This window comes from Pongo pygmaeus, chromosome 1 (assembly GCF_028885625.2).
Source record: "Pongo pygmaeus isolate AG05252 chromosome 1, NHGRI_mPonPyg2-v2.0_pri, whole genome shotgun sequence".
In the NCBI taxonomy this organism is placed as follows: domain Eukaryota; kingdom Metazoa; phylum Chordata; class Mammalia; order Primates; family Hominidae; genus Pongo; species Pongo pygmaeus.
The window spans coordinates 183,069,815-183,082,811 of NC_072373.2; the positions used below are offsets into that span (position 1 = coordinate 183,069,815).

Here is a 12,997-nt window from a genome sequence, read left to right on the forward strand (position 1 = left end):
TTTGAGTCCCTGGATCCAGCTCTGCCTGAAACTAGAACCCCTAGACTTTCCAGACATTGAAAAAGAAAGAAATCTCCCCTTTTGCTGAGCTAGTTTGAGGTGGATTTCTGCTAGTTGAGTTGAATTTCACAAATAGCAGAGCCACAAAAGAGAAGAATCCTGGGTCTCCGAGACCACTGAACTGCCATACCACCCTGAACTGCCTGCACTGACTTATGTAAAAGAGAAATAAACTTTGGTCTTGTTTAGACCACCGATGTGAGATTGGGGGGGCCAGTCTGCCATTCACAACTGAAACTAACCCTGCTTAACGCACGAAGGTTTGAGAAAATGTCCTATAAACACGAAAGAAAGGTCTGAGGTAATTAGCCTGGAGAATAAAGGCTTAACACAGCCAGCATCTCCCAGTCTCCACAGGGCTGATCTGGGGCAGAGAGACCAAGGCAAAAGAGAGCCAGAAAGGGGTAAAAAGCCTCGCTTTCTGTGTCTCCATGCAAGGAGAACATTCTAACAGGGCTGTCTCTGAGATGTAGTAGATTACCTCGGTGGCTCTGAGCTCCTTGTCACTGAAAGTGCTAGAGTGGAGGCTGGGTAATCACTGAGTATGAATCATAGAGGCACCCAGGTGTAGCAAGAAGAGTTCATGTCTTAGAGCTGGGTTCAAATTATGCTCTTGTCACTTATTAGTCTCAGACAAATAATCTCTGTAAGCCTGCATTTCCTCATTTGTAAAGTATCCAGATAGCTGGGTTGAAAACGGACTAGGGAAATTTCTTATCCTGCCACCTCATGGGGACTCCTGAGACCTAGTGCTCTAGCTGGAGCCCGTCATGGATCAGGATGTCTCAGTGAGGTTCCTTGCCCTCCTCTCCAACCTTGACATGTTCAGGGACACCTCCATCCTGCCATGAAAATGCATTACCCACTGGTTTGTTCCTGCAACTGCAGAGGAACAGTGGGGCCTGAGCCAAGAGGCCTGGGCCCTACTGTCTGTCTTCTCCCTGACTTCCTATGTGACCTCAGGCATGCCCCTGCCTCTTCCAAGGCCTCAGTTTCCTCATCCTACATATGAGAAGTATATCTTCATCACAGACAATCTGGGTCTAGAACCAGGGCTCTTAACTACTGTGCCATACCTATCACAACAATCATAATCATGTTACTGCCTGGCCTTGCCCTGCCCAGCCCCCTCAAGGTCTGCTAGAACAGGCTACTCCTCATCCTCCGCCTAGGTCAGCCCAAAATGGTGACAACTGCTACATGAGCTGACATCACAGGCCTGGGCAACCCAGAGGTTCCCAGTCTGCTAAGGGCCTCATTTCCAGCCTTGAAGTTTGACTCCCCATTAGTTACATGAACACCTCTCACAGGGGCTCTGTGTGATCTTCCCTCATCCACGCCTTCCTTCAAAGTTGGGGCCACTCATATCTGGGGGACTAGAGGCAATGAAATGGGAAATCTGAAACAGTAGAGGAGCAGATCTTACAGCATTATCCTATGGTCAGAAGAAAGGAGTCACAACTGGGGACCCAGATGGGGAGACAGCACCATTTGGCAGGAAGCCTGGAGGCCTGAATGGTGGAGGTCCAAAAAGCTGGTTCCCTACACCTGCCATGGATGCCCAGGATTTGGGGGCTAAAAAGGAAAAAGAGCCACCACCTTGAATGGATTGACAGCCAGGGCACAGCACACCCCAGGGTGGGCATGGCAAGTACCCGCACTGCCCAAATCGAGAGGCCAGGATACCTTGTGAAGGGACTGGTGGCAGACTGATGGAAAGGCCCTGGAGAAGAAGGCAGTCGGGTTTGAGAAGGTGAAAATCTGACTGTGGTCACCAAGGGCCCCTTTGAGAAATAAAAGGGGACTGCTGTTAAAAGGAGCCAGTGTGACCACACAGGGGATGTAGTGTCTTGACAAAGGCTGCATGGAAATCCACTTCCAGGGATTTCTCCTGCTGGTGTATCTGCACACATATGGTATGACATATGTACAAAGTCACATTGCAGTGCTGTTTGGAATGTCAAAAGGTTGGAAACAACATAAATGTCTATCAAGGACAGGTTAAGCAAATAATGAAACATCTGAAAAAGGGACTAGTATACTATAAAAGTAGAATATAGAAGTTCTTTATGTACTCATCTGGAGAAAGCTCCAAGATACGTTGTTTGTTTGTTTGTTTGTTTTTGTTTTGTTTTTGTTTTTGAGACGGAGTCTCGCTCTTTCTCCCAGGATGGAGTGCAGTGATGTGATCTTGGCTCACTACAACCTCCACCTCCCGGGTTCAAGCGATTCTTCTGCCTCAGCCTCCTGAGTAACTGGGATTACAGGCAAGTGCCACCACACCTGGCTAATTTTGTATTTTTTGCAGAGACAGGGTTTAACCATGTTGGCCAGTCTGGTTTCGAACTCCTGACCTCAAGTGATCCACCCACCTTGGCCTCCCAAAATGCTGGGATTACATGCATGAGCCACTGCACCCAGCCAAGATACATTGTTGAGTGAAAAAAAAATTTCAAAATGTATAGAACAGTGTAAACATGCATCCAATTGTGTTTTTCAAGGAGAAAATAATGTATACTTGTATTGGTTTATGTATGCAACAAAAATATCTAGAATGATGCATAAAAATCTAGTAACTGATTATCCACTAGAGCAAACTGGAAACAAATGGGAGACTTCATGGATGACTTTTTTATATTTGTAAAGTGAAGTGAATGTATTACTTATTCAACAATTAAATAAAAACTTTAAAAGAAACAGTTGGATTATTTCAATAAATAAGACTGAGTGTGCACAGCATAAGAATAAAAACCGTTACTATGGGCTGAACACTTTTTATGGGCTCCAACTTGAAAATATGGTTGGTGGCTATGAAAGTTGAAGCAAGGGATGTGAAGCCAGACATGTGATGTGCCTGTGAGTATCACCTGCCTGCCCATCAGACAGGGAAGCAGTTGAGTCTGCTAGCTAGGACCCCGGATTTTCTGCCTTTCCTCCTTCCTGTTCTGTTCCCATCCCTCCGTCTTTGGCTCCCTCCCTCTGTTTGTCCCATCTAAATTACTTTGAAAGTAGTCCGTTTTTTTCAGTCTGCCAGCTGGACAGGGGTTAGGATGGATAGAGGAAGAAGAGATTTCATAGGAACAAGAGCAGCAGGCCCTCCCCTCCCTCCTTTCAGAACTCCAACCCACCACCTTCAGGAAGCCTTCCTTTGTGAAGCCCACAAAACCCCAGCCCCTTCATAACTCAAGGGAGACAGACTGATGCCCAGGGTGGGTCCTGTGTCTCCCTCAATCAGGGTCCAGGCCTCTTGTCTCTAAGTCTCATCAACTCCCTAAACCCCAAGTCCAGCCTCCAGATAAGGGCAGTTCAAACCAAAGCTGCAGTATGCCCAGCTCTATCCAGGCTTTCCAGTGAGGGACATAGTGGAACAGAGAAGACACAGGCCCTGTCTGGGAAGCCCCCAGTCAGGCAGGGTAGAAAATCCTCACCCATCATCACAATGCTTTAGCAGTCACAAAGGCCATCCCTACCCAGGCAGAGAGGATAGGGCACATTCTCTATTTCCAGAGGTAGACTGAGGCTGAGTCAGGATAGAGGCTGGAATTGGTGAGTGACCAAGGAGACCTAGCAACCCCTCATCTCATAAAGCATTCTACATACTATATTGTCATCTGCCAATATTTGAGCTCTCTGAGCGGGGACAGTGTCTGATCCATCTCTGAGTCCTCAGCTGGGAAAGAGCACAGGGCCTGGCACAATCAAGGGACTTGGGGAGAGGCAGTAATTGCAATGAAGTGCAGAGAAAGGAAAGGACTTGCCTAAGTGTTTGACCTGAGACTAGACTCCAGGTTTTCTGCCTCCAGCCCAGCCCCCTTTCCTCTATCTCCCTCTTACAGAGTAGATAAATTGTCTGCACCTAGGGCCACCAACCTCACACCCATTCCAATTCCATTTGCAGTGGAGCAACTACCAAAGCCTGTCAAGAGGAAGCGGGGAGGGTGAAAGATCTGGGAGGGTTTTCTAGAGGAGGTGGGAACTGCAGCTAGTTTTCCTCTTCTGCACCAAACAATTGGTTTCCCTGCTGGAGCAAGTGCCTTTCAGCCACCAGGGGCTCCTGCCAGCCCAAAATAGCATCCAAATGGATCCTGACTTCATTCCAATGATTTCCTTGCTCAAATCAGGTGCACACGAGGTGGCCAATAGGTGGCGCTTTTATCTCCAAAAATTGATGGGAGAAAGGAGATTAGAAAGAGGGAAAGGGGAGAGAGGGGAGTATTCGGGTTTGGAAAAGGTGTGGGGAGTGGAAGACAGACAAAAAAAGAGGAAACCAAAGACCTGTCATCACGGCTGGAAAGGCTCTTTTCAAGATCGGGACAGTGAGTGCGGGTGTAGGGGAGGAGGATATTAGGGTGAACTGAAGAATTTTATTGGTGCCTGGGGCTTTTGATCCAAGTTTCCACCTCCATTTGTTTCTTCCTGAGAGAAAGGAGAATGACTTTGAAGTCAGGCAGACCTGGAAGCAAGTCCTGGATCAGTCACTTTGCAGCTTGACCTGGGCAAGTCACTTAACCTTTATGAGCCCAATTTTCATCATCTATAAAGGTGATGATGCACAGTTCCTACAATGGGGAGCAAATAATTCTAAGAATGCCATCTTTGCATTCCAGGAATAAACTGCACGATTGCATACTTTTTTTGTAATACGTTACTAAGTTTAATTTGCTGATATATTGCTGACAAGTTTTGCATCATCTTTCATAGGTGAGATTAGGCTATATTTTGTGTATTCCTTTATCAGGTTTTGATAACATAATTAGATAACATAGTCCGTAGAATTGGGATGACTTCCATTTTTTTCTGTGTTCTGGAGCAATTTATGTAACCAGAGAAACAGGTTCCTCAATGGTTTGACAGAATTCACAGGAAAAAAACAGCTAACCTAGGTGCCCTCTGGTGGGAGCAGTGGAGGAACCATCTCTGACAATGTTGTCTGTTCCTTCTGAGCTAATAGGTCTACTGAAATTAGTTACTCTTTAAATTAGGCAAGCCAGACCAGTGGTGACTACCAGCAAAATGACCACTCCAAGCTTTCAGGGTTGGCCTGAGGCTATGATTAAATGGGAAAGCGTTTGGCCTTGGTAGATTAGGATGTTAGCCAATGGCTGATTCTTTCTATAGCTTTGCATATCTACTTTTTTCCACTTGCACCTCCACCTCTACCAAACCACCACCCTTTCCTGCCTGGATGCTGCAGTAGCCTTGTAACTGGTCTCCCTACCCCACCCCAGGGCCCCTCTAACTCTGTCTCCATGACATATTTGGGGCTATGAAATTTCCTCTGAGCACAAGTTTGACTACATCCTTTAGATTTTAATATGTACTGTTCTTACCTTTATTAATTTATAAATAGTCTATAATGGCAACTTTCTTCTAACCAAAGATTTATTTAGATAAATGTTTTAAAATGTTTAATTGCTTAGTTTGAAGTATGGTCCAAGAATATATACTTTTTTTTTTATTTTTGAGACAGAATTTTACTCTTGCTGCCCAGACTGGAGTGCAATGGCACGATCTCGGCCCACCACAACCTCTGCCTCCTGGGTTCAAGCGATTCTCCTGCCTCGGGCTCCCGAGTAGCTGGAATTACAGGCATGCACCACTACACTTGGCTAATTTGTATTTTTAGTAGAGACGGGGTTTCTCTATGTTGGTTAGGCTGGTCTCAAACTCCCGACCTCCGGTGATCCACCTGCCTCGGCCAAAGTGCTGGGATTACAGGTGTGAGCCACCGCGCCTGGCCCAAGAATATATTCTTATTCATGTGGGAATTTATAAAACTTTTTGAATGTTGTTTTTTTCCACCATAGTAAGCACATTCATATAAGCATATTCTGGATCACATAGATGACTTCCTTGTAAGAGATACCTAATACTTGAAGCCTTTATTTGCATTTATTATCAAGTAGTGCTACTTTAATCTTGAGATTTATAAAATGCAGATTTTATAAATATATGCTGTATTTGGGCCCGTTGGTATCATGGCCTGCTACATGAAGGAATGCCTGCAGTTCATTCAAAAGAAAAAAATGGTGTTAGCCAGGCATGGTGGTGCAAGCCTGTAGTCTCAGCTACTCGAGAGGCTGAGGCAGGAGGATCGATTCAACCCAGGAGGTCAAGGCTGCAGTGTGGTATGACTGCACCACTGCACTCCACCCTGGGTGACAGAGTGAGACCCTGTCTTAATCAATCAATCAATAAAATTAAAAATGGTGACTTTAGTCATCACATGGCCCAAGGAATGACAAACCCAGAAAACCTGCTATGGAGAAGTCAGAGCCACATTCACGGAGCAACTGATGTAGTCTCAGCAAAACCATATATATAGTTTTTGTTTTGTTTTGTAGATGGAGTCTCACTCTGTCACCCAGGCTGGAGAGCAGTGGCATGATCTAGGCTCACTGCAACCTTTGCCTCCTGGGTTCAAGCAATTCCCCCGCTTCAGCCTCCTGAGTAGCTAGGACTACAGGCGTGTGCCACCAGGCCCGGCTAATTTTTTGTATTTTTAGTAGAGATGGGGTTTCACCATGTTAGCCAGGATGGTCTCGATCTCCTGACCTCATGATCCGCCCACCTCAGCCTCCCAAAGTGCTGGGGATTACAGGCGTCAGCTACCACGCCCAGCCAAAATATATTCTTTTACATTTGACTAATGTTATGAACTTGAATTTTTATTTCATTGTTTGAATTTAATTTATAAACAGTTTTAACAAACACATAAGAAATACAAGTCTAGGGAATTTATACCTGCAAATACTGACATTATAATAAAAAAATTAAAGTCAGTACTGGAAGTCCACAGAATTCTTTCCCTTTAAAAGTAAACCACAATAACCAGTATCGTGCAAAATCCCCTCACCCCCATACTTCTAGGATCTCCCAGAGAGGTAATACACTTGGGCTCAAAACCAATCCAGTCACTACAGTGGAGGACTCTCTTGAAGGAGCCTCTCTGTTACCATGTTTGCCAGTGTCCCTGCCAAGGGTGTCACTTTCCTATGTACTCAATTTTCCATGTGCAAGGGTAATGTTGGCTTCCTTCTTAAATGGATCCAGGAGACCCTGAAACCAGCTCAGCACTATCCTGGGCCCAAAGCTACCCTCCCTGTGTTCCAATTCCCCCTAAGTCAGGAAGTCACCCCTCTCAGGGCTTCTCCTCTCAGGTTTCCTTCTCCTATAAGGGAATCTCCTGAGTTCTCCCTCCCTGTCCTCCTGCCAAAACTCTAACCCCTCATTTCCGTAATACTCCACCACCTTCCCTGCTTCCCTACAGGTAAAGCATACTAAGCTGAGAAAATATCTCCCATTCTCTGATTCCCTCCAAAAACAAGGTCTACAGAGAAGCACAGCATTGACGCAAATATTTCATTGTCAAATGCCTGCTTAGCTTCTCATGCTAAAACAATTTCAGATGTGCAAAGTTTCCAAAACATTTTACCTCGACTGAAACAAGGGAATAAACTAAGAAAAAAGGGAAAATAGTGACATCAGGAAGTAGAAGATCCAAAACAGGACACAGAATTCCCAAGGTAATGGTGAAGGGAATTTCCAGATCCAGCTCTGTTCAGCCAACCTGGAGCACCATCAGTCCAGATGAGCCGAAGGTTGGAAGGTTCTGGGAGAGATGCTGCAGGAAGGGAAAAGCACAACCACCAAAAGCAATTATAGGTTTCCTGGTAAGTTTGACCTCACCTCATGAAAAGCTGTACCACAGTGTTACTGGAAGATATGGGAAGATTTAGCTTCCCATAGATTTAGCTTTGTACCTTTGTAGATGCAAAGGAAGTTGAACAAATGAAAAAATAAGGCATTATTAAGTCCAGGTAAAATAAAAGGTTGCACACACACACAAAAGGAATTATAATTGTAGTACACTAGTAGCTTATCACAGAACAATATTTACATAGTAACAATGTAAATGCTAAAACTTTATTTAACTGAAAGCTGGTAATTTGAGGGGGAATGGAAGGAGATAAGAGATTTTAGAGGTAAATGTTCATCTATCATAATAGGAAGTTAATCGTTACTGTTTCAAGAGAAATGAGTATAAGCATGGAAATATGGAAGTATATTTCAAGAGAAAGAAATATGAATCGAAAGCAGATTTTTGTATGGAACAAAGCAGAGATCCTGAGAGTGGTGCAAGATACCACTATAAGCCTATGATTGCTACTTGACTTGTCAAATTATGTACTTCTTTCAATTTTTTTTTTTTTTTTTGAGACAGGTCTCGTGTCGCCCAGGCTGGAGTGCAGTGGCATGATCTTGGCTCACTGCAACCTCCGCCTCCTGGGTTCAAGCGATTCTCCTGCCTCAGCCTCCCGAGTAGCTGGGATTACAGGCATGCACCACCACACCCGGCTACTTTTTGTATTTTTAGTAGAGATGGGGTTTTACCATGTTGACCAGGCCGGTCTCAAACTCCTGACTTCAGGTGATCCACCCGCCTCGGCCTACCGAAGTGCTGGGATCACAGGCATGAGCCACCATGCCCGGCCTGAATAAAGGAAAATTAAGGAAGCATTTAAAAAATAAAAATCTGATTTTCCAGTTCAAGGGTGACCCTCCTAGTATTTCCCTACAGATGTTTTCCACCTGTCCTCGAAGTGTTCCAAGATCCTGGGACACAGACCTGCCGGGTAGTAGAAAGAATTGAATTCATAGCTCAGGAAGCAGTTCCTGGCTTCAGGAGAGCGAGAAGAGTCCTTTCCTTCCCTGGGATTTCTTAGACTAGGAAGGAATTTAGCAACAGATGCTCTGAGGCAGGAGGAGGGGCTATAATACCGTTTGGAGCAAAAGCAAGTTTGCATTTTGATCTTTACGGAGCTCTACTTCCTAGAGAATCAAGGGCCGGATCTTTCGCTACCTGCTGGGCCTAGGGAGGGGCAGTTTACTAAACTTAGAAGTTGGGAAATAGCCTCCACCTTCACCTCTTTCACCCTTTCTATAGGTCACTATGAGGATTGCCAGTGGATAAGAAGGTGCCAAAGTACTGTCCACTCAGTCATTATTCTGTAAGTCAGGCACAGTATCAGACAGCAGGGATTCATGCCCTTGAGCAGTCAAAATATGTTAAGTGAAGGACTGCTGTGCATCAGACAAATCAGATCTGACCCTTGCTCAAAGGGGCTAATAGCTGGTGGAAGGAGTCTATCCAGGTCACTTCCTACCATACTGTGTAAACCTACTGCCCTACCCTCAAAGAGGGCCTTCCTGGTCTTCTCAGATTTTCATACTTTCTCCTCTATGGGCGGCCCATTGTCCACCCTCATCTTCCATCACCACCCCAGAGCTTCAAACTCTGGTATCCAAGAGAGGCACATCCTGCACGTCCTGCATGCAAATCACACTCATCCTGGGTTCAAGACACACTGACTCCCTCCCCCATCTTCTCCTACCCCTAATTCAGGCTCAACTAGACTGGGAGCCCTGGAGTAGGGGAGCTTGAAAAAGCCTGATGCTTAGCATTTGGGTCAGCACCAGACAGCAGGACAGGGTCAAAGGCTAACTCCCTCCCTCACACCTCAGAGTCTCTGCTCAGTGCTACCCTGTCCTTGGTGCTGGGGACAGTCAGGAATCAGCTCAGGTCCCTTCTGCCCTATCTTACAATTCAGCAGGGGAGGTAAGACAGGGGGCATAGCCAATGGTGCAGTGCCTGGAAGTTCAGAGTGGGTGGGGTGTGGTTCTGTGGCCTGGCCTCACTCTTTATAGTAGAGAGCTGTAATCCTTTAGGCTGAGCCCCTTGACTGAGGCCAGCGCCTTTCCTCCAGAATACTATGCATACTAGTCACTTGGGAATTTTGCTAAAATGCAGAATCTGATGATTCAGTGAGTCTGAGTGGGGCCAAGATCCTGCATTTCTATTTACTTATTTATTTAAATGAGGTCTCACTACGTTAGGCCATGCTGATCCCAAACTCCTGGCCTAAACCGATCCTCCTGCCTTGGCCTCCCAAAATGCTGGGACTACAGGCATGAGCCAGCACATCCTGCCAGATTCGGCATTTCTAACAAGCTCCCAGGTGATGTTGTAGGTCTGTGGACCACACTTTGAGTCCAAGGCTGTAGAGCACTTATCTTGTTTCTCTAAGCGTTGATGGTTGGATTAATGACTATTCCCACTGGCCCACAACCTCCACGAGGCAGGGATTTTGCCCATTCATTCAGTAATATTTCCCCAGTGCCTAGCACAGGCTCGGCACATTAACTAACTGGAGGAGTGAATCAACGGCCAGTGCTCCTTTATCCATGGGAGCTGGGAATAATCCCAGAGAGCAGACAACCTGCTGCTCAGATACATTCACGCAAGTGTGTACACACACATGCCCAGCCCATCTCGTCTCTACCGGGCTGAGATGCAGGAGATGGCATTTGACTAGGCCTACTATGTGCACAGCTATGGCTGAATCACTTCCTTTTTAAAACAAAATTGTGTTAGCCACTAACCCTGCTGGAGAATCACTTCCTAATCCCATTTCATGAACTTCTGATTGATGTCTCACAAGGAGGTTCACCCCATGTGGCAACCCAAGATCTAGAATAAAGCTCACCCGTCTCCCCAGACCACTCCCCCCAAGTCACCAGCCAGCACACCAAGCCCAGAAAAAAGTTTCTTTCTTTTTAATTAAACCAGCTTTAATTAAAAATACTAATAACCCAGTAAGTCCTAAGTTTTCCAGGGGGTGGGGCAGACCTAAAGGCCCACCAACTCCCCTTTCAGTCAGGAGCCCTGGTGCTGCCTGTCTCTAAAATCTCCAAGAAGTGTCCTCAGGGCGTGAAGAAGGCAGCCAGGTGTGTCTACGTGAAAGGGGGGCTCTCTCCCAGGAAGAAGCTGAGGGCAGACAGGTAAGTGGAGGTGGGGGGCAAACTTGTGGGGAAATGAAGGGACGCTAGCAAGTAAGTCATGAACCCAGGAGTCTGACCTCTATAAAGTGTCGGAAAAACATGAGAAGGCTGATGAAGTACAGTCGGCGGAGGAGGCGGCTTGGGATCACAGATCTGGCTTCCAAAGGCTTGGAACTCACCAGGAAACCTGGGGTATGGACTCACTGGAGGCGAGTCAGCTCCGGGGCAAGGGACCCACAGACAGCGCTGGGGTGGGGGACGCCGCAAAGCTGGGGGCGCTCACAAGCGGAGGGAGAAGAAATGAGAGGCTGGCAGATCAAAGGGGATGCTTCTGTCCGGTGGCGAGATGGTGGGAGCCTCCCCAGGGATCGGGGTCGGAGAAGGATGTAGCAGGAGTCTGAGTCCAGGAGGCCACGACGAGGGGCGCAGGGTGTGCTCCAAGCCACGGTGGGGGGCAGAGGTGGGGCGCTCGAGGGCGGCGCCCCTCGAGCACCGGGGCACAGGTCGGTGCCCGGGGGCACAGGTCGCACAGGTGACTGCCCGCGCGGTGCAGGCTCACAGGTAGCGCTCCAGTCCCGACGCGAAGCCCGGCTGCCTCAGGTAGGCCTCCCCCGGGCTGAGCGGGCCGAGAGCGGCTGCCGGCCCGGCCAAGGCCAGGAGGGGCTCAGCGGGCAGCGGGCTGGGGCCGGGGCGCGTTGCGGGCAGTACCAGGCGGTCGGGGACCTGCGAGTAGAGTGGCGGGGAGGCGGCGGCAGCGCAGGGCGGGAAGGCGGCGGCTGCGTCGGGCGCGGCGCAGCAGGGCGGCTCGGGGGCGCCCAGCCCCGCCAGCTCCGGCTGCAGGCTCACCAAGCTGTCGACGCTGAACAGGCGCGCGGGCGGCGCGGGGCCCGGGCCGGCATGGGGCTGCGGCGCCAGCAGCGCGGGGCCGGGCGCGGGCGCGTAGGGCGCGTAGGGGAAGGGGAGCGGCGGCCCAGGCGCGGCGGCCGCGTGCGCGGGCAGCTCGGCGCGCTTGAAGCGCTTGCGGCGCCGCAGGAAGCTGCCGTTGTCGAACATGTCGGCGGCCGCGGGATCCAGCGTCCAGTAGTTGCCCTTGCCCGGGTTGCCCGGCTCGCGGGGCACCTTGACGAAGCAGTCGTTGAGCGTGAGGTTGTGGCGGATGCTGTTCTGCCACTTGCGCGGGCTGTCGCGGTAGAAGGCAAAGCGCTCGGTGATGAAGCGGTAGATGGCGGCCAGCGTGAGGCGGCGGCCGGGGGCGTGCGCCAGAGCCATGGCGATGAGCGCGATGTACGAGTAGGGCGGCTTCCCGCGCTGCAGGGGCCGCCGCCGCCGCCGCCCCGGGCCGGGCGCGGGCGTGGGGGCCGCCTCCCCGCGGCCAGCCGCCGCCTCTTCTGGCTCCCGCCCTGGCTCGGCTCCTGCGAGCGGCGACGGCGGCGGCCCCGACGGCGCGACCGCTGGCAGGGCAGGGAAGCCAGAGAACGCGGCAGGCGGATCCATGTCGCTGCGCCCCGCCATCGGCTGCGCACCTCTGCCCGCGCGGCTCCGGGACCGCAGGGGCCGCCGACCCGCTTTTTATGGACACGGCCCCCCCCAACCACCGCCGGGAGAGAGGGCTCAGGCCTTCCCTGCTGGCCAGCGCCTCCCCTCTAATTTCCTCTCCCAGCCCCCTTACTCTGTTCACGGTACCCTCCTCCATTTCGCCCCTCCCTTTCTGCCTTTGGATCAGTTTTTCCCAGACCCAGACTCACCCCTTCCCCATCTCGGTTAGATCAACCCCTGGCCCCATCCCACTGTATTTGGTCAGTCCCCTTCCCTTTCCACCCCTCCTTCTATCCCCTCTCCTTTGGATCATTCCCAATCACAAATCCACCCATTCACTCTCCCAGCCCCCTCCCCATTTTGCTCCTCCCAGTAGTCGGTCCCCCCATCCTTCTCCTGGCCTTCCATCCCCAGCTGGGACAGAGATGAAGGCCGCCTTGCCAGCCTTCAGTATCCTGATGGGGAGGCGTCAGGCCAACTCACAGACATTAGGGAACCTGGGCCAAGGTAATGAAGCAGCGGGGCAGGGCAGAGCCAGGCCGGTTTTGTCTCTGGGAGG

The 12,997-nt window shown here is 49.6% G+C and overlaps 1 protein-coding gene across 1 annotated transcript; it reads right to left on the reverse strand.

Moving 5' to 3' along the window:
* Nucleotides 1-11,440: 11,440 nt before the first annotated feature.
* FOXE3 (forkhead box E3) lies at nucleotides 11,441-12,414 on the reverse strand. Its single transcript, XM_054496677.2, has one exon. It carries the CDS (start codon nucleotides 12,412-12,414, stop codon nucleotides 11,458-11,460), a length of 957 nt encoding a protein of 318 aa, XP_054352652.1. The 3' UTR covers nucleotides 11,441-11,457.
* Nucleotides 12,415-12,997: the final 583 nt, after the last annotated feature.